Source organism: Haliotis rubra, unplaced genomic scaffold (genome assembly GCF_003918875.1).
Source record: "Haliotis rubra isolate DU_JTF1 unplaced genomic scaffold, ASM391887v1 Scf1788, whole genome shotgun sequence".
Taxonomy (NCBI): domain Eukaryota; kingdom Metazoa; phylum Mollusca; class Gastropoda; order Lepetellida; family Haliotidae; genus Haliotis; species Haliotis rubra.
In genome coordinates, this window is record NW_025765767.1 from 43876 (window position 1) to 70454 (window position 26579).

The 26579-nt window shown below is 42.2% G+C and overlaps 1 protein-coding gene across 6 annotated transcripts; it reads right to left on the reverse strand.

Annotated features, from left to right (window-relative positions):
• Positions 1–1370: 1370 nt before the first annotated feature.
• On the reverse strand, positions 1371–26579 carry LOC124273248 (multiple epidermal growth factor-like domains protein 10). Of its 6 annotated transcripts, none has more exons than XM_046708464.1 (5): positions 24777–24844; positions 23630–23679; positions 3786–3832; positions 2067–2965; positions 1371–1600 (listed from the first exon to the last, which is right to left on the reverse strand). In XM_046708464.1, the coding sequence occupies exons 3-5, from the start codon at positions 3808–3810 to the stop codon at positions 1508–1510; spliced, it is 1017 nt and encodes a 338-aa protein (XP_046564420.1). In that variant the 5' UTR covers positions 3811–3832; positions 23630–23679; positions 24777–24844; the 3' UTR covers positions 1371–1507. The 6 variants fall into 6 exon arrangements, 2 of the variants coding, with proteins under 2 accessions (XP_046564420.1, XP_046564419.1); XM_046708463.1 differs by having other exon boundaries at positions 1371–1596; positions 2027–2965; XR_006897590.1 differs by lacking the exons at positions 1371–1600; positions 2067–2965; positions 3786–3832; positions 24777–24844 and adding exons at positions 21932–22140; positions 26556–26579.

A 26579-nucleotide genomic window follows, 5' to 3' on the forward strand; every position in this document is an offset into this window, starting at 1 on the left:
AGCCCCAAGGACTTGATTGAAGCATGCCATCGTATCTCAGTTACTCATGATGTCAGTCACTGGATTGTCTGGAATAACTGCTTTTGGAAGATGATACAGATATTTAGGGCTTCCACATGTTAAAAGAGCAACAGCATGTGTGACCACATGTGGCCCTTTCCCGCATTACCTGAAGTCCATCAGCCCAAAGAACAGTAATTTGAATGTAATTGGGAAGTCAGTTTCTTAATTTTCAAAAAGTTTTACGGACCTATATCTTGTTAAGTTCTTGTTTCAATATTTAACTCGTTACAGAAAATATACGTTTTCAATACCCAAACCCTCTGGTGAAACTATCATCAAGAAGGCATTGAATTTTTTTCTCCGAATTGTATTGACACTGGGGAGGTGTCATGTATCTCCGGTTATACGATTTCCGATTATGCACAGCCATTTTCGGGGAATTGCTCATGCATGCGTACATCTGATTCAGGCGTGTTTGAAAAAAACCCGTCTGTACTTCCCTGTCTATTGTGTCTCAGTTGTGAGTCATGGGAAATGGGGCCATCGACAAGACCCCCGCGGCCCCTAGTCACGTTATACGATTACGAGAAACATCTGTAGACAAATACACCAACTCAAATAAGCCCGACTGTAAAGCACTTCGTGTTCTGCTTGAACACTTTCGCACTGAGTATTACATGTTAAGGGCGATATGAGTTATAAAAACCAACTCCAGATAGATAAAGTAGGCCAGACCACGTCAGAGGTGAAGTGCGCGATCCATTAGCTTCCTGGTTGCAAACAAGACATACTGGAGGGTATATCTTCAGTGACTTCTTTACAGTCAATGAATAAACACTCTGGCGCGGGGCTGATTCTGGTGCATTGTTTTGTTTGTCTGCATTTGTTTGTTGCTGTTTTTTGGTTTTGTTGTTTTTTTGTTTTTGTTTTTGTTTTTGTTTTTTTGGGGGGTAGGGGTGTGTGTGTGGGGGTAGTTGTTGTTTTGCATTGTTTTTGTTTCTTTTGTTGTTGTTTGTTCGTTCTGTCTGTCTGTGGGTTGTCGTATTTTTGTGTTTTTGATTTTAGGTTGTTATCTTGTGGGGAGAGGGGAGGGGAAGACTCTACATACGTGATGGTGGTGGTCCTCGCTAAGTAACATTCCATTTTGTATCACAGTAATCAGCAAATACGCGACACATGCCCACAATCCTGTGATTGACATTATGAGCATTGTTCCGTCCACTAACTAAGACACTTGTCATCCCAGTCGCAGAGTCCTCCCATCCCAAAGGTCTTAAATCATTCTTTTTAGCATGAAATGTCGCGGTTTTATATGTTTTATTCCTACATAAACACATTGTTCGATGATAAACAACAAACAAAGGCCACACTGATGACCAGCCCCAAGTCAAAGAGGATATCTTTAATACAAAAACATTTAATGTACGGTTTATCCTCACTGTGCAGGCAGCCTGTAGAGGATTGGGATTATGCGCCTGCTCTATGAGGAGACCCCTCATGTACATCATGAATCCAAACAAATGTTCAGGAAGAGAACTGTGACAAGAGGAAGCAGAAACCCTTCTTCACACCTGCCAGATGTATTTCTCTCATCTGAAAAAACAAGATATTGCATTGCAGGACCATAGTTGAATATCAGTTCAGAACAATGGTACATACATTCAAGCACGAGATGGCAATGACTATCAAATATATATTATGGCAGATTTCCAGGTCAAGTAATGCTGAAAAATATTTATGCCTCTAAAATAACAAAAGTGGCCACACAAATACATCGTTCCATTAAATGGTTTATTTTTCAAATATATTTTGATTATATTAAAGGTAACGAGGAAAATATCAGTTACAGTAGAAACATCTCTAACAGTGTCTATGAGTTGAGTAATCACTAAGGGTAACTTGATATCAAATCACATCAAAGTATTTACGACCTGGGGAAAGTTGAATTGAAATGAAATGTTTAATAACATGGAGTATAGCTTAGCGTTTGATTCAGTCAGAACAACTTATCGGATTAACTCACATGTCTGGACTGCAGAAGGAGAACCAGGAGTTCCATGTGAGTTGTTCAGGCACAGCTCCGCGCACACGTCATCATAGACACCGTCTGTGTTCTTCATTTCGCACATTGTACAATCAGTCCCGCAGTATCTCTCACAAGTGTTACCATAGTAACCAGACTGGCATGCAAAGCACCTCCCATCCTCATCACATGTCCTCTCAGAACACGTGGAACTACACGCGTTGGCACAGTCCGTTCCCCAGTAACCGTGAGAACATCGGGAACAATGTCCAGACTCCTGTAGACAAGCCTGACAGTTGGGTGGACACTTCTTCTGGCAATCAGAGGACATCCACCCGTCGACGCACCCCTCAGTACAAACTGCAGACTTTACTTCATGGTCATAAACACATTCCCTGCCCCTACAGCGGCTGTCACAGGGTCGATCACAGTGATGCCCATGAAAGCCGTGGTTACATCCTTCGGTACATCTACCTTTTCCAGATGGTTCACATGCATTATGACGACAACCGCTTGGACATCTTGTGCCACAGTCGTCACCAGTCCATCCATGACGGCAGCCCTTGTTACAGGTTCCATCCCAGGGGTAGCACGAGTTGTCCACACATCCTTCACTACAGGCTTGGTCACATCTATCTCCCCTCCATCCATCCTCACAATGTTCTAAACAGTGTGCTGTTGTTCGATTGCAGTGAGCATGCCCTTGACGGTTCTCCCAGCAGTGAAGGGGGCATTTTCTTGTACAGGTGGATGAGTAGTAGCCGCCCTGGCACTGAAGGCATTTTCCTGAGTCTTTATGACAACCACCACTGTCACAAAATCCAATACATCTTTTGTCACAGTGGACGCCATGCCACCCTCGTACACACTCAGGACACGGTGTACTTTCCGAGGCCCACAGACAGTTGGAATCAGCGGACGATTGGTACATGAAAAGTACTGGAACATAGAGCATTTCATCGACACCATTTAAGTGAACCGTTTTATTGTTAGAATGATGAAGAGTTCGATGCATATTGAAAGGAAGGAATCATCAACAACGTACTTGGCATCGATTATTCCACTTATCAGTTACCAGATTAATCCAGATGTGTAATATGGATGGGATTTTACTTTGTGTTCCTGAATATAGTTTAACCACTTTGATCCAGGTTCTCACGCTAAAAGGAGAAAGACGTTATCGAAGATCTGTCCATATTCCTAGGTATTTGTCAGTGTGGGTGAATAGTTACATGATCATCAGCAGCTGTCCGTCCAATTTGAACCATATTTAACTGGTGTTTTGTCGGACCTTTAGCGGCAAAGCCACTAAGGCGATTTTAGTTCTGGCCGGGGTGACTCTTGGCAAAGTTGTTAGAATAGAATGTGACAACATATATCAATACACTACAGATAACTTACATACGTGTTACAATACGTTTACACTTTTACATTTGCTGTATATGTACATATGCATCCTTTGTCAATTCCAACTGTGCAGATCGATGCTCATGCTGTTGATCATTGGGTTGTCTTGTCCAGACTTGATTATTTACAGACCGCCGCCTTATAGCTGGAGTATTGCTCAGTGCGGCGTAAACCTCAACTCACTCATTCACTCACCTTTGCCAATCCAGTTGCCTTTTCGACTATCAGTTGTTTGGTGGGACCATATTCGTATTGATAGGAAGCCATACCATACAACTACTCAAGAGCTAATCAGAAACAAGAATTTACGGTCTATTTTCTGAATTAATTTTCGAAGGATTATTATACTCACCAAACAGGAACAGGTTCCTTGTCATCTCTCACTCCTGAAGACTGTTTCTGTATGGAACACAAGTTGGCATTTCAATACATGAATCTTAACTTTCCCTCTTGGACGATCATAACAGAAAAGAAACCAATACGAATATTTTTAACGTATTCATTTCAGACGGAGGTGAAGAAGACGAACGTTAAATCTTTAGGACACTTTAGGTTTGGTACCTTGCACCTCTCAACTGACATTGGGAGTACCCAGGTTTCAGAGTACCGAGGAAAACAGCCCCTCTGAAACTCGGGGTAGTGCAGATGGTTGCAGTGTTGGCCAGTCGTTACTTTCTAAGAAAGGTTCCTGTACATATGCACCACTAGGCAGCACTTCCTGGGAGAAGCCCCATTCGCTTCACTGCTGCGTGTGAAGGGGGTATGGTTTTTGAGCTGATGATGACCTTAACCAGGCCGACTGTGCAAGGCACATCTGAACCATCTTTGCTGCCTTTATCTTATTTGATTTGATAAAACAATATACACACATACATACACGCAAACAAACACACGTACATACATAGGTTTCAACACAACATGTCTCGACTGTCCAGGAACACGGGGTAGATATGAGTGGCTAGATTCGACCAGGAAGGAGCTATGTAATCTGACCTGATTTAATTGTGCGCGATACGAAATAAATGTATCAGAGGAGGTGGCAGTGGGTTTTGTTGTCAGTGTGTATTTATGTCATAACAGAATAGAGATATAATCGGCGTGATAAGTTGTACCGGAGAAGTGCCTCTCACTATCCAACTAGCAACGTAGGAGAGATAAAGAAAGATATGAAGTTGGAAGAATATAGACAGTTGTACACCTGTATTTACAAGCGGCTGTCCCTTCTTAAATGAACTTATTTGATCAATATAAACGAAGTACCGCTAGTACTTAAAAGTAGTAGATAACTGATTATATTTGTTGAACATAAGCTGAGTAAGAACATATTTTGGATCCACATACGCTGAAAATTGCTTTTGACAGATGACACATGTGTTAGGACTGATGTCACTTATTTAATGAACTACTGTATATTTAACCATACCACTGTATGTATGTCAAGGCAGTCACGGAAGCTAGTTTGTGTTTAGATATACTCCTCACAAAAAGTTAAGCAACACAAATGTTTAGTCTCATTACAGTTTCATTTATTGAAATTGCAAAACATGGAATGATGCAATAGAAAGGTGAAGCATATGTACAGAAAATGAAATGAAATGGTATTGAGCAATAATAGACTTAAAAATCATCAAAAGCATGTACCCGTGCAACAGTCATGCAAAATGTGCTGCATTGATGGAGCAAAATGTTAACATTGGGGTTCAAGTCAGTTTTGGACAGTTCAGCAGTGTTCAGTAACACGAATGGCCACCATGGCCACACATGAAAGCTTATACACGTCTTTACTTTGACCACATGAGCCTTTGAAGTTGATGTTGTGGAATCTTCTGCCATTCACTCTGTAATGCCTGCTCAAGGTCATCTAGAGTCTGGGGGTGAACAAGGAGACCGTAAACACGACTTATGTCCCAAGCATGTTCAGTTGGATTAAGATCAGATGACCTTGCAGGCCAGTCCATGTGTGATGTTGTTGTGATCTTAGCAACATCGTTAACAACTCTTTCCCGGGCATTATCATCCATGGACGGGCATTATCATAATCCAGAAAAATAAAGTTAGGACCCGCTTGTTTTACCAGAGGTATGATTACAGGTACATTTACAGCGATCTGGGTGCATGTGTGAAGAGTGGAGCACATTCATGCCACGCATTTTGCATGTTGTTTTTGAGGGTGGTTGTGTTCGGGTATTGTTGTCAATGTTATCAGAAAAATCAATTTGACAGTCACTGAAGGTTATGTATTCTTTGAATATTTACCGTTCAGTAACATGTCGGCAAAAATCGCTCTCGAGATTGATAAAGATGTAACACTGAAAATAATTTGTTTTGTCAGGAGTATAGTTGAAAAAGGAATGCCGAATTTCTTCTTTGACTGTCAAAGTCTAAAGTCTTTTATTGTATCAAAGGCCATCAGCCCATATACAGGTTAATATAAGTACACTGGTTGAGAATATACTGATTAGTAGATACAGTGGAAATGATAAAAAAACATAACATTCATTTAACGATTGGTGGTAATCAGGAGGACCTTTTGGAGTACGGTAAATCTGAAATCCCATTCAACAAGTTATTTCTTAGGTCCATTCCATGTTTTACAAATAATGATCATTTATATGTTACATCGGCATCATTCAATGACAAAATAGAAACAAATCCTATTCTCCTCATCCTAGATGAGAAACGTTCTGGTATATATTTAGTTCGTATTTCTGCATAATGAGGACATTCAAAGGTAAAATGTATTTCGTCTTCTATAGCAGAGTTGCATAATGGACTGGCATTCTAGAACACCGAAAACCAAGGCACCTGCTAAACTTGGACTGCTAATTAACCCAATGAGTTAAGCATCCGTGGGTTTGTGTTGTCCATACTCGACCAGTTAGACGCTGACATGAGATACTGACTAAATTGGTGGCAGTGGCGTTAAATTGCATATCACTTTGGTCTGTATACGTGTTAATCCCAAGCAAGTAAGCTTGGAAAAAACTATGCGCGTTATTAATCGTACGAAAAACACCCTTTTGTAGGACACCTGCAAAGATTGACAGAGGAAAGCCGTGTGGTAATTATTACATTTAGAGAAGGAGGCAGGATTAAACCAAAGCAAAGAGAGCAACTTTGAAACCAGGTTGATACCCAAAAAATATAGAAGCGACACATATCCACATACAATGCACACGCGCACACAGACGCACACAAAAAAAACAAGCGCTTTACATCAATACAAGAATTGCGTGAAGATCACTTTTCACTCAGGATTCCCGGCCTAGGTCTATTTTGGAAGCTTGACCAGTAACGCATTTGTATTTGTAATAACCATTGTCTGTATTGCTATAACTATAGGTTTTTATTGCGTTGCCATTGTATGAATTTGTAATAATGTCCATTGATTATTTGACTCAATTTTTGGTTACAAGTTTTAATTGTTAAAAACTAGTTTTTAATTCTTGGTTTTAAACCGATTTATTTTTTTAAATCGCCACGAAACAGCACATATATGTATCCATTACCCGTAGACTGTACCAATCCAAAGCTAAATCATCTCATGAGTGAATTATGTCAGTGAGAACTTACCTGTATCAAATGTTACTCCCACTATATGATGTGCCCTTGTCAGACACGTTATATATTAAACCCAAGAACAATTAAACTATTGAACTAAATTGATGGACGTGTTCTCTAACATATCTCAATTACTTTGCACTGTTACTCACGCACGCGGTCCATCCCGGGAAATGGGGTCAGTAATGTCACCTGGACATTGTATTAATGCTGACGTTATATCCTGAAAATAGGATATTGCTTTACCGAGAAATGGGTCAGTCATATATTGTGCTGACACATGCGTCAGTGTGTTTTTCCTGTGCATTGTATCTAGCATGTGTGTCATCGCTGGAATATGAGGGGATTTACCTCTTCATGTTAGTGTTGGTTAAGTGGTGCAAATGTCAAACGGAGTTGGTACTATGTTGAAACGAATTTCGGCTCTAACCCTTACTTTAACAAAGGCTTAACCATGCTTTCAATACTGACAGGGTGAAGGCAGAGCTTTGTGAGACATGTTTGCAGGTGAGTGGGTTTATTTGTACGCCGATTTAGCAACATTCCAGCAATATTCCATTCATTCATTCTTTCATTCATTATGGAGACACTGACTTCCGTTCCTTGTGAACACTGAGTGAGTGATGTGTCAAATGGTCACCATTCGTCCAAATGAAAATGGTTTAAATGGCGAGTCGTTCCATATAATAAGTAATGGCGAATGTACAAATATCCCCATTCTTATAATTGATTTTATGATTTGTTGTGTTTTTTTTAGCTTTATGTTGTTATTTTGTTTGTTGCGTTTTTCATTTTGGATTCCTGGTGTCTGTGTGGGGGTTGACGGGCGGACGTGCATGCATGAGGGAGGAGTTTCAACATTAAGCACATTCCATACCCGCACACCTGTGGTTGTTAGTGGTGTTTCAGGGAGTATATATGACAGCAGCATGAATATATGATGCACTTGATAAGTTATACCAAGGGAGGGCTTCGCTCTTTTTCTAACTAGCAGTGTATGAGAGATACTGCAAAAGGACTGGCGGACAAAACCCACACGCAAACGTTAATTATTTTTTGTAGGAGACCATCGACCAACGCGTGTAATATTGTCAACATTTCACAAAATCAGTTGTTTAAATAAGGGTTTAGGTGGTCAAGCTCGCTGACTTGGTTGATATATGTCATCGTACCCAAATTGCGTATTTCGATGTTCATGCTATTATTACAGTGCATATATTTTTTCATACATGTTTTATATTTTTCACAAATTATTCATAACATAGGAAACTTGTATAGGCGCAAGTCGCAGTGCATAGTCTGTCTTGTTTATAGCCCCGCATGGCAAGTGCAGTGGTAGGCAATTAGCAAACGCGTCCACGCCAATCTTAAACTAATTAATCAAAGATGAAGTTATTGAGCTGTGTCGGCTCCGGCCTTTGTTCTCGGGTACATCCCTTGGTCAAGCACAGATAAGTATTCCCATCCCAGCAGGACATGCCATCCTCCTTGTCCTGACGTAAATGCCATGGTCAAGCGCTGACAGATATTTTGTTAAGCAGCTGGCGCAAGCTGATTGTGGCTGTACCATAAATAAAATCAAACCTTTTTAGGTAATCATCTTCTTACCACCTAGCTCGTGTAGTATACTTTGTCAGCATAGGGTACATAACGCATATGGAATCTTCAACTTTATAGAAACTTGATAATGACAAACGAGTAAAGCTGTGGGGTATAAAATCCTGGGTTCTTCCATCACAGGCCTCGCCTGGCTGTGAAGAGAGAAGGAGAAGACCGCCAAGCGACAGCAAGACCAAGGAAGGCCAGTTCACTGTTGGTTCTTACTCACGGGGAACTGTTCCAGGTATACTCATGGCGAGTAACACTGGGAATACCTTCTCTGTCACCGCCCAGGTGCACAGAAAAAATGATTGCAATATGGGGGGAGTAGCCGTGTCTACTCACCAAGAAGAGAACAGGGGAGTGGCCGTGACCACTCCCTGGAGAGAATAAGGAGGGGCCGTGACCACTCCCCGGAAAGAAAGCATGGAGACAGGAGGGGAGGGGCCGTGTCCACTCCCCAAGGTGAGAAGAGGGGAGCAGCCGTGTCTGCTCCCCAAGACTATAAGAGCAAGGGGAGGGGCCGTGTCCACTCCCCACGGGAAACATGGGGGAGCGGCCGTGTCCAATCCCCAAGATGGAAACAGGGAAGTAGCTGTGACTACAACCCACAAGGAGAGGGTAAGGGGAGCAGCCGTGCCTGTTCCCAAGTGCATGAAAAAGGGAATATCCATGTCTATTCCCCACAAGGCAAGAAATGTAGCCGTGCCTACATCCAACCCAACCCACCCGGGGGCTGGGAAAAAATCAAAAAAGAGAAGTCAGAAGGCAACTGGCAACAATGGGAGAATGCCGCCCCCTAGCCAGGACTCGGTCATCAGAGAGGCCGAGCCTGAGAGTCTGTCCAACTCTCAGGGCCTTACAACAATCAGCAAGGAAGTAGCCGTGCCCTCTTCCACACCAACCGCCGGTAGGGTTGGAATAGATTCGGGACTGCTAACCCCAGTATCTAACAATATTGAAATAGACTCTGTGTCCGAAGAGGGAATGCCTAGCCCCAATATAGAGAGCTCTGAAATGAAAATGCCTAAAAACGGAGAACATGCCCAGCTCCATAGCGGGAAGAACAAACATGAATTCAGTCCAGATGCAAACAACCCCCCAAAAAATCAAACTCACAATGGCAAGTCCAAGCGCCGACTCCTACGTGGAAGCGGCCATGTTACTGCCAACAGGGGAGAAAAGCTTCACTGAAATCAGTCAGTCTGACCGAGAAATAATCAAAAGCTTTGGACAAGGAACTCAAAGCAGTCCAGGGATAAGGCGAAACAAGATTAGGCTAAGGCCGCCCCACCCAAGAAGCAACAGGCGAGGGAGAGGCTAGTCTATTGTACAGACTATAACCTCACCCTCTCCAGCAGGGTCTCGGCCCAGGCTTGACGGGAGGAGCTAGCTAAATCCATATCTATAACCAGAGTACACAAAGCGAGTTGGGGGTATGTAGTCAGAGGTGACACATATGTCAATGCGCCAAACTCCCTACAAAAGTCCTTGGGCAGACGGTAGTATGGAAAGTGCCAGGCTGGGTGTCACACACAAGATGCGCGGTGCATCTTGATAAAGGGATCAGTGATGAAAGGCTCACTGCCCAGCACCAACGCAATCCTGCTATTACTGACATGTAAAGGATTAAAAGCCAAGGCAAAAACACCAGAGTAGTGATACTCACAATATTAGGGACAACAGTCCCAGAGACGATCAGAGTGGCAGGCGAAGTAGCAGCAACACTTCCCTACCCCCGGCGATCAAAACAGTGTGTCAACTGTCTAAATTACGGACATGTCAGGATAAACTGCCTCAGCGAGGCAAAATGCCGAACATGCTCCAGGCCAGCCAAAATATGCAACGGCAACCGCTCACTATTTTGCACCAACTGGAAAGTTAAGGGACACTCGGCCCTGTCTAACTTCTGCAGGAGCAGGCAGCATAAGAGACAGAGTCTAAACACGGAGACTCTAAACCAACAGACCAAGACACAACAAAACTGTTAATGCCAGTGAACAGGCAACGACCAAGGGCAAGGTCAATGCCGAACCACAGGCACGAACAAACGCCCATGCAACCAGCGCCGGCAACCCTAAGGGCAAGGGTGCCGACCTGAACAAACGCAAAAGGCGTAAAGGCAAAAGAGGCAAAAGGGGCAAAAAAAAGTATAAAAAAGGTGGCAAACAACACTGGCAATGTTGAAACCACCAATGCAATGGGTACAGACGAAAGGCATGCTGAAATAAGCCATGACAGAAACACAAATGCCCACAACCAGACAATCCCAGGCAAGCTGGTTCAATTCATGTGTGCCGCCTTACTCAGACTAGGCACACATAAGGACAGTTATGTAGGGTCCAAACTCATCACACTGTGGGAGTTGGCTACCAACATCCTGTCCTACAGGCAATCTGCTACCTACTTCCAACAGCAGATACACAATCTTAAATAAACATTTAAGCTACCAAATATAAGGACACAACTGTCATCATGAGCTTAGAAATAATGCAATGGAATGCCAACAGTCTGAGGTTACATGGCCAAGAACTCATAGCCCTAGTCAAACAAAAGGTACTGAACCCCCACGTTATACTAATTCAAGAAGCGAAACTGGGGAAGAGAGCAAACTTTCGGTTACCTGGCTACACGCAATACAGCAAAGACAGAGTGGGGCGAGCTTCGGGTGGACTGGTTACTTTTGTCATCGACAATTGTACATCCATTGAGGTCAAAACAGAGGTGGGGAGCCTTGAAACCCAGGTCATCTCGTTCAGTATGGCAAATAGCAGAGAGATACGCATCGCAAACGTCTACAACAGGAATGCCGATCCCACCAAGATCGATGACCTTAACAAACTCAGTGACCTGGTCGGGCATTCAGGCCTAATCTTTGGCGACTTCAACGCCCACAGCCTGCTGTGGGGTGAGGAAGCCAACCACTCTGACTGCTCGGGCAGGATGGTGGAGGATTGGGTTGAGTCACAGGGACTCGTTATTCTGAATGGTGGCTGTCCTACAAGACATTGTCCAATCCGGGGAGGGTGGACCAGCATAGAGCTTGCTATAGCCACCAAAAACCTAGCAGGTGGCAGTTTCATGATGACAGTTGGGGGAGTGATCACTCACCGTGTTTCACTCTCCTCGGCATCCCACCTCTATGCGATGAACAACTAAACTCTAGAGAGCGGTGGAACTTCTCCAAAGGAGACTGGTCAAAATTCAGAACGGAGTGCAATAGAATCATAATGTTTGAAATTGTCTCTGATAACATAGACACGTTTTGCCTCAACCTAACGTCAGCTATATACACAGCAGCAAGGGCCTCAATCCCTCTCACCAAAGCAAAGGACGGCACCCAAGCCATCCCATGGTTGAATGAGGAAATAGGCAAAGATCGACGCATTAAAAAAAAGGCACAAAACAGGTTAAAACGAGACGAGTCTGTTGTAGGAGAAGATCGTGTAGCTAGGAAACAAGTGAAAGATCTCATAAATCAGTCCAGGTCTGACTCATGGCAAAAGTTCTGTGGATCCCTCAACCACAAAACAAACACTAAAGCAGTCCGGCAAAAGATACACGCCATCCGCGGGAAACGCAAGTCCGCTCGCATTCCCAAGTTAACAGGGGCTAACACCACAGCGGATAAAGCAAGTATCTTAGCCACCCACTTTGCCTCTGTCAGTAGCAACAACAATTTTTCTGAAGAGTTTACAAAGTAAAAAAAACTGCCACCACGGCCCAAACAGCTCCCGTGCGATCAGCACGCATATAACTGCTATCCACAAAAAAAGGGTACTTGTCCAGGGAAGGACATGGTCAGCTATCACATTCTCAAAAGGCTGCCTGATAGCATCACAGCGTCGTCGTACAATTGTACAATTTGATATGGGATCAAAGGGGAGGTACCTGCAGCATGGAAACATGCAGCAGTCATACCTCTGCTCAAGCCAGGGAAGGACAGGACAACGACAACTCTTATCGGCCAATATCCCTAACATCAAACTTGTGAAAAAGTATGGAGGCAATGGTGAACATACGCTTGAAGCACCACCTTGAGACAAACGCATACTTATCTTATGACCAGAGTGGATACAGATCCAACCGCTCATGTCTTGACCACATTTTCCGCCTGGAAAATGATATCATATTAGGCCAGGTCAAGAAAAAGTACCCAGCTGCTGTCTTTTTAGACTTCAGCAAAGCCTTTGACATGGTATGGCACGATGGACTCCTCCAAAAACTAGAGAATGCTGGTGTACAAGGGAAATTGGCAAATTATGTACAAAGTTTTCTGCAAGAAAGGTCAATATCAGTCCTTGTTGGAGAGCTCCCGTCTGAGCGACACAGGTTAGATAATGGCACGCCGCATGGAAGCATTATCAGTCCCACACTTTTCAACACCATGATTGACGACCTATTTCAACATGTGCGCAAGGACGACAGCATCAACACCTCAAAGTTCCCTGACGATGGGGCCGTCTGGGTCAGACATCGAGAGGTTTTCAAAATTCAGGCTCTAATGCAGAAAACCCTCGATGGGTGTGGAAAAATGGTGCGACAAATGGGGATTCACCGTCTCACCTGAGAAGACAGTCAGAGTGGTATTAAAGCGAAAGGGTTGCCGAGTAAGCAACACACCCAGTCTCAAACTGAAGGGCAAAGCGGTCAAATTTGTGAAATCTGCAAAGTTTCTCGGGGTTACTTTTGATCAACACCTTACCTGGGCAAAACACATCGACAGCATAGCCCTTAGGTGTCTGAAAGACCTCAACGCAATAAGAGCTGTATCCGGCAGCTCTAGGGGAGCTAACAGCGAAACGCTCTTGACCCTCTATAAGACCCTTATCAGAAGCAAATAGACTAAGGGTGTGAAGCATACCACAGCGCCTCCCAAACGATTCAATATCAAGCTCTTAAATTGGTTATGGGCGCGGCGGCCCGCAACTCCCACCAGGCCCTACTAGTGGAAACTGGTGAGCTACCACTCAAACTCAGACGTGAGAAACTGACATTGAACTATTGGAGTCGCTGCTCAAATCCACTTGTCACTAGACTATGGGAAGAGACACTCTACTCCGGACGCATAAGGGCATGGCTCCGAAAGAGACCTGACACAACACCAGGCGGGCTCAGAGTCATTCAGCTCAGTCAAGAACACGGATGTGACCCGGTAGAGCCTCCAACATGTCAAATCACAGTGCAATGTCCCCCATGGGAACTAAAATCACCCAATGTCGATACCACTCTCACAAAAGAAGTGCCTAAAAGTGAGAACCCAATGTTGCTACGAAGCATTGCGCTTAGTAGGATTGACTCACTTTACGAAGACTCGGCTCACATATATACTGACGGATCCAAGGATCCTGGGAGAAATAGAACGCCTATGGTATACAGATATACACAAACAATACACAGTTGCAACCTTAGAGAGAAAAGAGTGGTCATCCTCTCTGACCCACTCAGTGCGCTACAGTCACTGGCAACTAAGCATTCGAGCAGTAGACCTGACACCATCCGAGACATTTTGGTTCTCATTCAGAAACTAAGAAGGGAAAATGAGAAAGAGATCACGCTGTGCTGGATACCATCTCACATAGATATCCCGGGTAATGAGAGAGCTGACAAATTAGCTAGACAAGCGCTAGAATTGGACGTGCCACTGGACCAACCCTACTCAAAAAGCGAAATTCGTCGAATGATCCAAGGTTCAATTACTAGCAAGTGGAAGAGGCAATGGGACACCTCAGACAAAGGCAGATGGTATCATGGACTCCGCCCCAGTGTGAAAGGGAAGCGAACCACTCCCTCACAAAACAGGGGAGTCGACATCATGTTCACCCGCCTTAGGCTAGGTATCACCAAAACCTCTTACAAAAACTGTCCAACATGCCACACCAAAGCTACTGTCCCTCACATTATACTGGATTGCCAGCGTTTTGACACGACCAGGCAAACACTCAGAGAAGAAACAGGGCTAGGCACACTGACAGCCATGCAGCTGCTGGCTCCCACGGATCATCATGCAATGGACAAGCCTCTAGCCAACTTTCTTCTGAAAAGTGAACTAGGTCAGTGTATCTAAAAGAAATCATATCAATCAGCCAGTCTTCAGTTGCTCGGCAATCACCGGAGTCGTTGCACACAGACCCCACGGACAAAATGAAAACGCCTGGTCCGCCCAACCACCATGCGTCCCAACGAGGGTCAAACCCATGCTTCCCAAAGAGGGAAATGAGAAGCAGCAAGTAGACGTGTCCACTCTCTAGGGTGAGAGCAGGGTAAGTACAGGGGAATGGCCGTGTCCACTCCCCAAGGCTTAGATTTTCAAAGCTCTCTTAGCGCTAAGATAGTCGTAAGTGCCATTCATTAACATTAACTTACGACTATCTTAGCGCTAAGAAGCTTCATCTAGGCCCAGGAGAAACAGGGGGTGGCCGTGTGTCCACTCCCAGGGTGAAAGCAGGGGTGAGTGGCCGTGTCAATTCCCTGGGGTGAAAGCAGGGTCGGGGTGGGGATTGTGGCCGTGGCCGTGTCCACTCCCCAGGGTGAAAACGGGGGATGGCCGTGTCCACTCCCCAGGATGAAAGCAGGGGGGTGGCCGTGTCCACTCCCCAGGATGAAAAAACAAAACAAAAAAACCAACAACGTATACATACCTATACACATGTATATATACGCCCATGCGTCCCAAAGAGGGACAACCATGCTGCCAAATGAGGGTCAACACAAGGAGGGACAACAAGTCCAGCCTCAGGCATCCCAAGGAGGGATAACCAAGATCCAGCACCATGCATTCCAAGGAGTGACATTCCGTTCCAGCCCCATGCGTCCTAATGAGGGACATCCAGATGCAGCCCATGCGTCCCGTACCCAGTCCATGCGCCCCAAGGAGGGACACCTAGATACAACCCATGCGTCCTAAGCAGACACCGAGCCCATGCGTCCCAAGGAGGGACACGCGTCCCAATGAGGGACCTTATCCGGCCCAAGCGTCCAAAAGAGGGACAGATGCAACCCAGCCTCCCCACGAGGGTCCCAAGGAGGGACACCCCCAGGCATCTCAAAGGCGGGACAGGTCTGCAAGGAGGAAATGCCAGCAGGCGAAGGCTGACCTGCAAAGCAGGCGAACCGAAGAAGAAGAAGATCTCAGGCACACTTGCTCGAGTAAACCCAGGAACTCACAGCTCTGTCTCCTTTCTTGTTTCAAGGTAAGAAACATTTAAACTTTACACTTGTTTATGTCTAACATGTTATTTCTTTGTAATTATCGTCTAGAAAATGTTAGAGTTAGGTTAGAAAAATTCCTACTACATTGAAGCACTTTTTCATTGCAAATGCTAGTTCTAGATAACCGATTAAATCGTAGTCACTATCCAGGGATATTTATTTATGCACATTGCGTCGTGGGCTCCTCAAGTTTTATGTCTTTCGTGTACAAACAAATATTTCTTTTCTATGTTTCGACACGCATGTGTATTCCCAGTCCTTGTCTAGTTTCATTCATGTTTGCGTGTTAGATCTGTATATGCAGGTTAGATTCCCGTTCAGTAGCCTAGATTCTAGTAGATTAGTCACAAAAACAGTTCCGAGTTTATACAATCATTTCCCAGCAAAGACGAAGTTATATGTATTTTACTATAGTCCGCCGATCAATTGATATTCCTGTAGATTTACCTCAGATACGTGCTCACATGATAGGTATAACAGCCAACATTTGTGTTTTGATATTTCACCAACACTATAAGTATTTGAATAATGATGTATCAAACGTTCCGTTCCACGTGCAGTTGTATACCGTACAGAACAGTTTATACGCGAATCACATTACAGTAATCAGTAGAAAATGGTATTGTCTATTCTTCATATTACCAGAAAATATACATTCAAATCCGTGTAGTTTGCAATTAGAGTCTTCGGTATTTTTTATGTAGCTCCGTAATTTAAGAAATACGCGTAGCCAATGACAACAGCGCCGTCCTAGTACATTATTACATGTTCATTTAACTAAGTTACTGTCTTGTTTTGTAAAGCACAAAAATGTAGCACTACAGCATTACATATATTCTAGGTCATGGCTTAACTCCGTATAGGTCGAAATTGCACGTTGCCAATAGCAACACCACCGTCGAAATACACTTACCGTAGTCACCCAAATAATTCATGATAAAACAAGCTTAAGTAGTAGTACTCTAACTAAAACTAGGCCTTCTGTCCCCGTATTTACAACACTTTTATATCCCTCTAATATCACATACTGATTGTATTGAGAAAATAAATGTTAACATTACAGTTAGAACGCGTACAGTCAATACCGGAGTTATCTGGTATATGTCAAATCTGTCATACCCTAGTCATAAATCGTTACTGTAGTTGATGCATTAAGCGCGACATACCGTAATAGTCGTAAATTCCTACCGTAGTCAATACATTAAGCACAACATACCGTAATAATCATAAATTCCTACCGTAGTTAACGCAATAGGCACTACATACCGTAATTGTCATAAATGGGTCTCGTAGTTAACGCATTAGGCGCGACATAACGTAATAGTCATAAATCTGCACAACAGTTAATGAACTAGGCTGTAATTAAACTGTTGGGCGTTCCAGTCTGTACCTGTTCTTTGCAATTGTTGAAAATTAAATTATCCGTCAGGTTATGTTATTTCTCAGTACCGTAGTTACCCAAGGAAACGTTGTATTATTTGTATTATGTTTCTGTAAGCAGTTACCGTACATACCCTGTTGTACCACACATTGCTTATATTACCTGACTTAGATTTAAACTGTATTAGGATGTCGGGGCGGTGGGGTAGTCTAGTGGTTAAAGCGTTGGCTCGCCACGACGAAGACCCGGGTTCGAATCCTCGCATGGGTACAATGAGTGAAGCCCATTTCTGGTGTCCCCCGCCTTGATATTGCTGGAATATTGCTAAAAGCGGCGTAAAACCAAACTCAGTCAGTCAGTCAGTTTTAGGATGTCATTGATTATTATTTCTATTATTGTATGTCATTATTTTGTATGAATTGATGTACTTTGAATGTCATGCAAGACACTTGCTTGAATAAACCCAGGAACTCACAGCTCTGTCTCCTTTCTTGTTTCAAGGCTCGCTCCCTATAGCTAATTCCCCAAATCGAGGCCTGACAGCACCTCTAGCACACTTAGCGCTAAATGTCGTCCTGACGGACACAAAGCAAAGCTGTCTTACTATTGACGACTGGATTGTCTGGTCCAGACTCGATTATTTACTGATGGCTGGAACATTGCGGAGTGCGGCGTTAAACAAAAACCAATCCAATTCAATCAAATTGTTCCTGAAGGGGAAGTCACGTGATGATCCAGGTTGGAACTTTTGCTCAGAAATGTTTGCTTGACGATTCAAGAAATCGGTGGTTAGCCCCAAGGACTTGATTAAAGCATGCCATCGTATCTCAGTTACTCTGACCGATGTTCATGATGTCAGTCACTGGATTGTCTGGTATAACTGCTTTTGGAAGATGATACAGATATTTAGGGCTTCCACATGTTAAATAAGCAACAGCATGTGTGACCGCGTGTGGCCCTTTCCCACATTACCTGAAGGCCATCAGCCCAAAGAACAGTAATTTGAATGTATTGTGAAGTCAGTTTCTTAATTTTCTAAAAGGTTTACGAACCTATCTCTTGTTAAGTTCTTGTTTCTATATTTAACTCGTTACAGAAAATATACGTTTTCAATACCCAAACCCTCTGGGTAAACTATCATCAAGAAGGCATTGAATTTATTTTTCTCCGAATTGTATGGACACTGGGGAGGTGTTATGTATCTCCGGTTATACGATTTCAGACTATGCACAGCCATTTTCGGGGAACTTCTCATGCATCTGATTCAGGCGTGTTTGAGATAAAACGTCTTTACTTCCCTGTCTATTGTGTCTCAGTTGTGAGTCATTGGTTACGGGGCCATCGACAAGACCCCCGCTGTCCCTAATCACGTTATAAGATCACGACTTACATCTTTAGACAAATACACCAACTGAAAAAAACCCGACCGTAAAGCACTTCGTGTTCTGCTTGAACTCTCTCGCACTGAGTATTACATGTTAATGGCGATATGAGTTATAAAAAACCAACTCCAGATAGATAAAGTAGGACAGACCACGTTAGAGGTGAAGTGCGCGATCGATTAGCTTCCTGGTTGCAAACACAACATACTGGAGGGTATAACTACAGTTGCTTCTCTACAGTCAATGAATAAACACGCTGGTGGGGTCATTCTCAAAAAAGGCCAAATTCGTGCTATGAAAATATGAAAATACAAAGCATCATACTGAATTATCTCATAATTGTTATGAATGGTCAACACCTTAAAGAATGCGGTCATGATAATTTGCACACAGGAAAGTAATAAAATATTTTTAAAATAAACTTTTTAAAGTATCCACTGAAAAAAACCGTCAGTGGTGTAACAAGCATAAAAGTATTCTTTTTTCAAACTTTGATGTCAGATAAGGAATTTTTCACATTTGTCATTATTTACAAACTTTTTCTATTTTCAAGTATAAATTAAATCGTTTCATTATTCTCACATATTTAATTGTAAATTTGGCAAAAAGGGCTTGGTGTGAGAAGAATGTAATGGTAACATATGATATTTTTTCTGAAATAACTTGTATACTTAAGACTGATCATGTTTTATGTATACAGTGCTATTAAAGCTGTTTTAAGTTATCATAAAATATCAGTCTAACTGTTAAATTATTCTTTTGAAATAATTAAATGTTAGCAAATATGCATGTTACACCACTGATATATTTTGATATCCTGCCTGTTACACCACTGAACTTTCTGCAACTTACTGGAACAGTAAACCAAATCAACAGCCATATGATGCTTTGGATTACTTAATAATCATCATTTGAGAACAGCTTTCCAATATGTGGCGTTGGAAAACAAATGATATCAACAGTTAAGATTAAAATGTACAAATTCAAAGAGTACTGTGACACCAATGACATTTTGTGTTACACCACTGATTTTTCTTTACCTCACTCTAAATATAAATCCAAATTACTTGCCTTTAATTGATAATTAACAGATTTAAACAGCTCAACAGCAAATTCTGAACACTCAGATTTTAAAAGGTTTTTAAAAAAATAATATACAAAATCAATAAACTGAACAAATAGTAGTAATATTGTTACACCAATGACATTTTTTGTTACACCACTGATTTTTATTGAATTAACTTCAACGATAAATTCAAATTAATTGCCTTTAATTGATCATTAATATAATTGAACAGCTCAATAGCAACTTTTGAACACTCAGATTTTAAAAGGTTTTTCAAAAATAATATTAAAAACAATAAAATGAACATATTGTAGTAATACTGTTACACCAATGACATTTTTTTGTTACACCACTGATTTTTCTGAACTTTATATACTAATATACCAGAACAAATTACCTTCACAGACTTTACATGAGTTAATGGTAATAAAATATACTGGATAAATACAATGCAAAGCAGTTGAGTTTTGTGAACAAGTGACTTAAATGAACATTTTGTCAGTGGTGTAACAGAAATTGTCAGTGGCGTAACATTTTCCCATGTTATACCACTGACAGTTACACCACTGACCTATTCCCACTTTTATGAACTTTATAACAATTAATGCTTCCTAATCACAGACCACCTGGCATAAATGTTGATGTTTTAGCAACTTTGATGTACTTTAGATAAACATTGTTATGAAAAGAACACATGAATAAGAAATCAGCGTTACACCACTGACGCGATAAAAGTTATGATATGAAGTAGACTCACCAACTGCATCAAACTTCAACATCAAAATAAAATTTGGCCTCCACAAAACTTCTGCCACGAGAGAAGAAAGTCATCAGCAAAGGGACCATTTAGTGTTTCATATTTTTTACTCAAACGAGATAATTATTAATGTCACATGTTTATATTCGTTACACCACTGACTGTGACATTTTGGACAGTCATTGTTTTCATTGTAAATATGTGATTTTCATTTTGTTTTCAATATTTCATGCAGGAATGTGTTTTTAATATTGGTGTTTCATTATAAATCTTTAAAAAATATGTATAAATACCCTGGAATTTAAACTTTATGGTGCTGCAAAGTAATGTCGCTGTCCACTGACAGTGGTTTTCTTTCAAAATGATGATAAAACCCAATTTTGTCCCAAAATAACAAACAGGTACACTATTTTACATCATTATGAGGAACAAAATACATTTTTCTTTCATAATATGATTTTTGAAAAAATTTGAAACAATATTTTTCAGAGCAATGTGTTACTGACCAAAAGTTGGGCAAATTTTGAGAATGACCCTGCCTCTAAAATAACAAAGTGGCCACACAAATACATCGTTCCATTATGGTTTATTTTTTCAAATATATTTTCATTATATTAAAGGTAACGAGGATATCAGTTACAGTAGAAACATCTCTAACAGTGTCTATGAGTTGAGTAATCATTAAGTGTATCTTGATATCAAATCACATCAAAGTATTTACGACCTGGGGAAAGTTGAATTGAAAGTAAATGCTTAATAACATGGAGTATAGCTTTGCCTTTGATCCGGTCAGAACAACTTATCGGATTAACTCACGTGTCTGGACTGCAGAAGGAGAACCAGGAGTTGCATTTGAGTTGTTCAGGCACATCTCCGCGCACACGTCATCACAGACACTATCTGTGTTCTTCATTTCGCACATGGAACAATCAGTCCTGCAGTATCTCTCACAAGTGGTACCAAAGTAACCAGGCTGGCATGCAAAGCACCTCCCATCTTCATTACATGTCCTCTCAGAACACGTGGAACTACACTCGTTGGCACAGTCCACCCCAGTAACCGTGAGAACATCGGGAACAATGTCCAGACTTCTGTAGACAAGCCTGACACTTGGGTGGACACTTCTTCTGGCAACCGGAGGACATCCACCCGTCGACGCACCCCTCAGTACAAACTGCAGACTTTACTTCATGGTCATAAACACATTCCCTGCCCCTACAGCGGCTGTCACAGGGTCGATCACAGTGATGCCCATGAAAGCCGTGGTTACATCCTTCGGTACACCTTCCTTTTCCAGATGGCTCACATGCATTATGACGACAACCGCTTGGACATCTTGCGCCACAGTCGTCACCAGTCCATCCATGACGACAGCCCTTGTTACAGGTCCCATCCCAGGAGTAGCACGAGTTGTCCACATCCTTCACTGCAGGGTCGGTCACATCTATCTCCCCACCATCCATCCTCACAATGTTCTAAACAATGTGCTGTTGTTCGATTGCAGTGAGTTTGTCCGACGTTCCTTCGAGCAGTGAAGGGGCATTTTCTTCTACAGTTGGATGAGTAGTAGCCGCCCTGGCACTGAAAGGCATTTTCCTGAGTCCCTATGACAACCACCACTGTCACAAAATCCAATACATCTTTTGTCACAGTGGACGCCATGCCACCCTCGTACACACTCAGGACACGTTGTGCTTCCCGAGGCCCACAGACAGTTGGAATCAGCGGGCGATTGGTACATGAAAAGTACTGGAACATAGAGCATGTCATCGACACCATTTAAGTGAGCCGATATATTCTAATAACGGTGAAGAGTGCGATGCATATTGAAAGGAATGAGTCATCAACAACGTATTTGGCATCGATCATTCCACTTATCAAGTATTGTATGCACAAAGAACTTAGTTAAGCACCCTGACATATCTCACGATTGAAGAGCCCCGATCCTAACCCAGACAGAGGATCAGGAGGCTGACAGGGGTGTGATGGGGAGAGTGCTGGTTGTCATACAGTCACATGGGGGTAACACTCGGTATTGACCTTGAATCGTGTAAGAAAGGCAAAATGACATTCATCAACACAATCAACATTAAACATTCTAGGGCCATACAGACATTGGTTTTGTATGAAAATCAGTGTTTGTTTATTTTTTAAAAAATGAGCAATTATCATCATAAAATCAACATGAAATCAATCATTTTGTCGGTTCTTTTATGACTTAAAGGATCATACGGATCGGAAAAACTCATGTTTTTCCATTGTAGTCACCACGAGACGCTCTATGTACGTGTTGAAATCCTATCATTGCAAAAACACAGGGGTGCTTGAATTAAGTTCTTTGTGTATATTATTCCAGGTGTGTATGCATATGTTCGGGATTTCACTTTGTATTCCTGAATATGGTCTAAAAACTTCCATCAGAGTTCTTAAAAAGAGAAAGACGTATGCGAAGACCGGTCCATACTGTTAGGTAGTCGTATTTGTGGGTGGATAGTTTTATCATAATGAAATCAGCAGACATTTATAGACATCTATTCGACCGTAGTGTACAATCCTTGATTGCTCCTTTTCAGTGGCAACAAAGCCATCAATGCAGTTTGATGAACATACAGACTTTTCTGGATATCATCTTTTTTTATTGCTTCAGGGCTTGTTCTGGCGTTTCCGCGTTTCAGGGCTTGTTCTGGCCCCATCATCAGGTAGAACAGTTTCATCATCAGCGTTCTACCTCTTGTCTCTTGTTTGCTGCACTATTTGTGTTTTGATAGGGAGCTCTACATCGACATGCTGTTCTTGATAAGTGTTCAAAGTGAACATAGCACAATGATAACATTGTATCGGTGTTGACAGAGAGCTCCACATCTGTGTTGACAAACAGCTCTACATCTGTATTGACAGAGAGGCCTACATCTGTGAGTGACAGAGAGCTTTATATCTGTATTGACAGAGAGCAATCTGACATCTGTGTTGACAGAGAGCTCTACATCTGTGTTGACAGAGAGCTCTACATCTGTGTTGACAGAGAGCTCTACATCTGTATTGACAGAGAGCTCTACATCTGTATTGACAGAGAGCTCTACATCTGTATTGACAGAGAGCTCTACATCCGTGTTGGATTTTTTTACCATACTACTAGAAGTTACCTTTCGGCAGCCTGAATCGTAATTCAAAGGTTACGATTTCTTAATAGTGTGTTGACTGAGCGTAATTTTGAAGATAAATGGAAAGCGATACTCACCTAACAGGGAACAGAATGGTTGTCATCGCTCATATCTGAAGACTGGTTCCCTATTGAACACAATTTACACCTGCGTTATTGACACGGAATGAAGCATATACTGGTAAGGAGGGATTTGGGTGGGTGTGGCTTGTAGACAGGGGTTGGTGGGTTGCCAGGGGTGTATTCATGTCGCAACAGATACAGGTTATACTGAATGAAGGCTTCGCGCTCTATCCGACAAGCAGCGTAAGAGAGATAAAAGAAATAAGTGAAAAGAGTGATAATTATAGGAAATATATACAGCGTACATATCCACGCAACTAAGAGTACATGCTCAAGGCCCTGGTATTTTTCCCCAAGACGATTGGACGTCAATCTCAACGGCACATCGCTTTATCAATCTCAACTCCCTGGGGAGTATACAACTCTTGCAGCAACTACGAGCACCAAGTTAATACGGCTTTCCCGTCCTTACGAGGTACCCATTCACAGCTGGATGAAATGGGACACATAGTCACAGTACTTTGTCCAAGTTTACTGCACGTTGCTGTACCCGCAACTAGGTGTTTGCACGTATTCATGTGGCCACCATCTGGTCATATACCAACGGATTCGTGGGTTCTTTTAAAGGCACATGGTTGTGTATTGTATACTAGGGGTTGTGACAACACTGAAAGAGTCTACACAGTTGACTCCAACGTGTTTACACCCGGTCACAGGTGGGCTCGATCCCATCACCTTACACAGTTCGCCCACCATGCCCCACCTTACCGGCAATCCCTCCCCCCAGCCCAACCGCATGCATGCCTTATATGGTCACTGTTTTTTACACCCGCAGCGTGTTCAATAAGTAGTCCCGTGACGATTTTTGCAGCAAACACCAGTGATAATCATATCCCAGTTGCGTAGGTCGATGCTCATGGTGTCAGTAACTGGGTTGACTAGTGCAGACTAATTTATTTACAAGCTGTCATCATACAGCTTGATAATTGCTGAGTGCGGCGTTAAACAACATCGAAACGAAACAAACAAAGCAAGTCAACTTAAGAATATGTAAAACAAACCAATTCTGGTTCGTTAATCAGTTTATCTTTATGTTACACATACTTAAAACGAAAAACAATAGTCTACTACAAGAGATTCAACTATTCAAAATAACTTATACCTGTGGGCATAAGATGCTGTCGCTTCTTCCAAGACGGGTCTAGAGGAGGGGTAGAAGGTGTCCTGAAAGTTGATTAAATGACAATTGCAACTCTCGTGAAAGCGAGTGAAAATGAAATGGTAATTATTGTTGCCTTCCTTTTCGTCAGTTGTTGGGATAAGACAAGGATTGGTAAGCTGGGAATCCTTATATTAATAATATTAATAATGAATTTATATAGCGCCTATTTCCAAAATGTATGTGTTCAGTGGCGCTGAAGACGTCTGAAAGTCTGAAGGACCATGAGAGGCATAGTGTGAACAGATGGGTTTTAGGGCTTTTTGAAAGAGTCTGTACGGTTGATTTTTCTGATAGTGATAGATGCGCTGTAGCTGAAAAGGGTAATGTCCTCGTAACTCTCCATTCCTTAAAAATAAGGAGGGGCCGTGGCCCATTATTTTTAAGGAATGGAAAGTTACGAGGATATTACCCTACTTAAATTTGCAAACGAAGTATTGGGAATATTTCTGTTATCAAAATTAAATGTCAAAATGACAAAATGAAGGTTTTATTTTGAAACTGGTACACATCGCTCCATTCCTGAAAAGTAATGGAGCGAACAGACAATGGAATGACTCACAAATGTAATTTAACCTCTACGTCATTATGCAGCTCTGTGTCAAGAGGAGAAGCTTGAAATTGATTCTGAAGGATATAGGGAGCCTAGCCTGTGATGTTGTTCGAGACAGGGATTGGAACACGGGCAGCAACTCGAGCAGCAGAGTTTTGAATTCTTTGAAGTTTATAAAGTAGATGTCCAGTAATGTTAAAGTAGAGATAGTTGTAGCAGTCCAGTTTGGAGATTACACGACTTGAGTAGCTGAGCGGTATTATGGTCCAAGAGGTGACGGAGTTTGCTAATGTTGAAGATATGGAAGTAGCAGGATTTGGAATGGGCGCTGATGTATTATCGAGGTGACATAGGTTCCTCGAAGATGAAACCTAAATGTCTAGCTGACACTGCTGATGTGATACCGTCGTCACCGACTGTAAGACAATGTAAGAACAATGTGTCTGCGTGGTTATCTATAGGACACTAGGACATATTACTTCAGTTGGTTGGCACTATATAGACCTTATAAGACTAAAATATGACACTTGTTGTTCCCCTGGCTGTCCCTCGCCATTAAGGGAGATACATAAAGGTTGCAGCAGAGCCAGTACGTGTGTGAGTAAAGAGTCCATATCAAACTGGGACGTGTTAGAAGGCTGACCCGAAAAAAACGGAAGATGAACTCATTTTATGGAAGTCAACTTTTATATTGCAATAGATGCGCCTGTTCAGTGTAGATGTTAACACCGTTATCAAATCACTTGCTTGATTAAGGTATTAGCTTCTACACCGAAACGTCGCATCTATTGATCTATCTAAGTTTACGTCCATAATTCATCTTCATCATACCGGCTTCTAAATGCTACGTAAAGTACCGATAAAACCTGCAAACGCACATACAAAGGCACATACAAATCGTACATACAAACGTACATACAAACGTACATACAAACGTACATACAAACATACATACAAACGTACATACAAACGTACATACAAACATACATACAAACGTACATACAAACATACATACAAACGTACATACAAAGGCACATACAAAGGCACATACAAAGGCACATACAAACGTACATACAAACGTACATACAAACGTACATACAAACATACATACAAACGTACATACAAACGTACATACAAAGGCACATACACAACCGTACATACAAACATACATACAAACCGTACATACAAACATA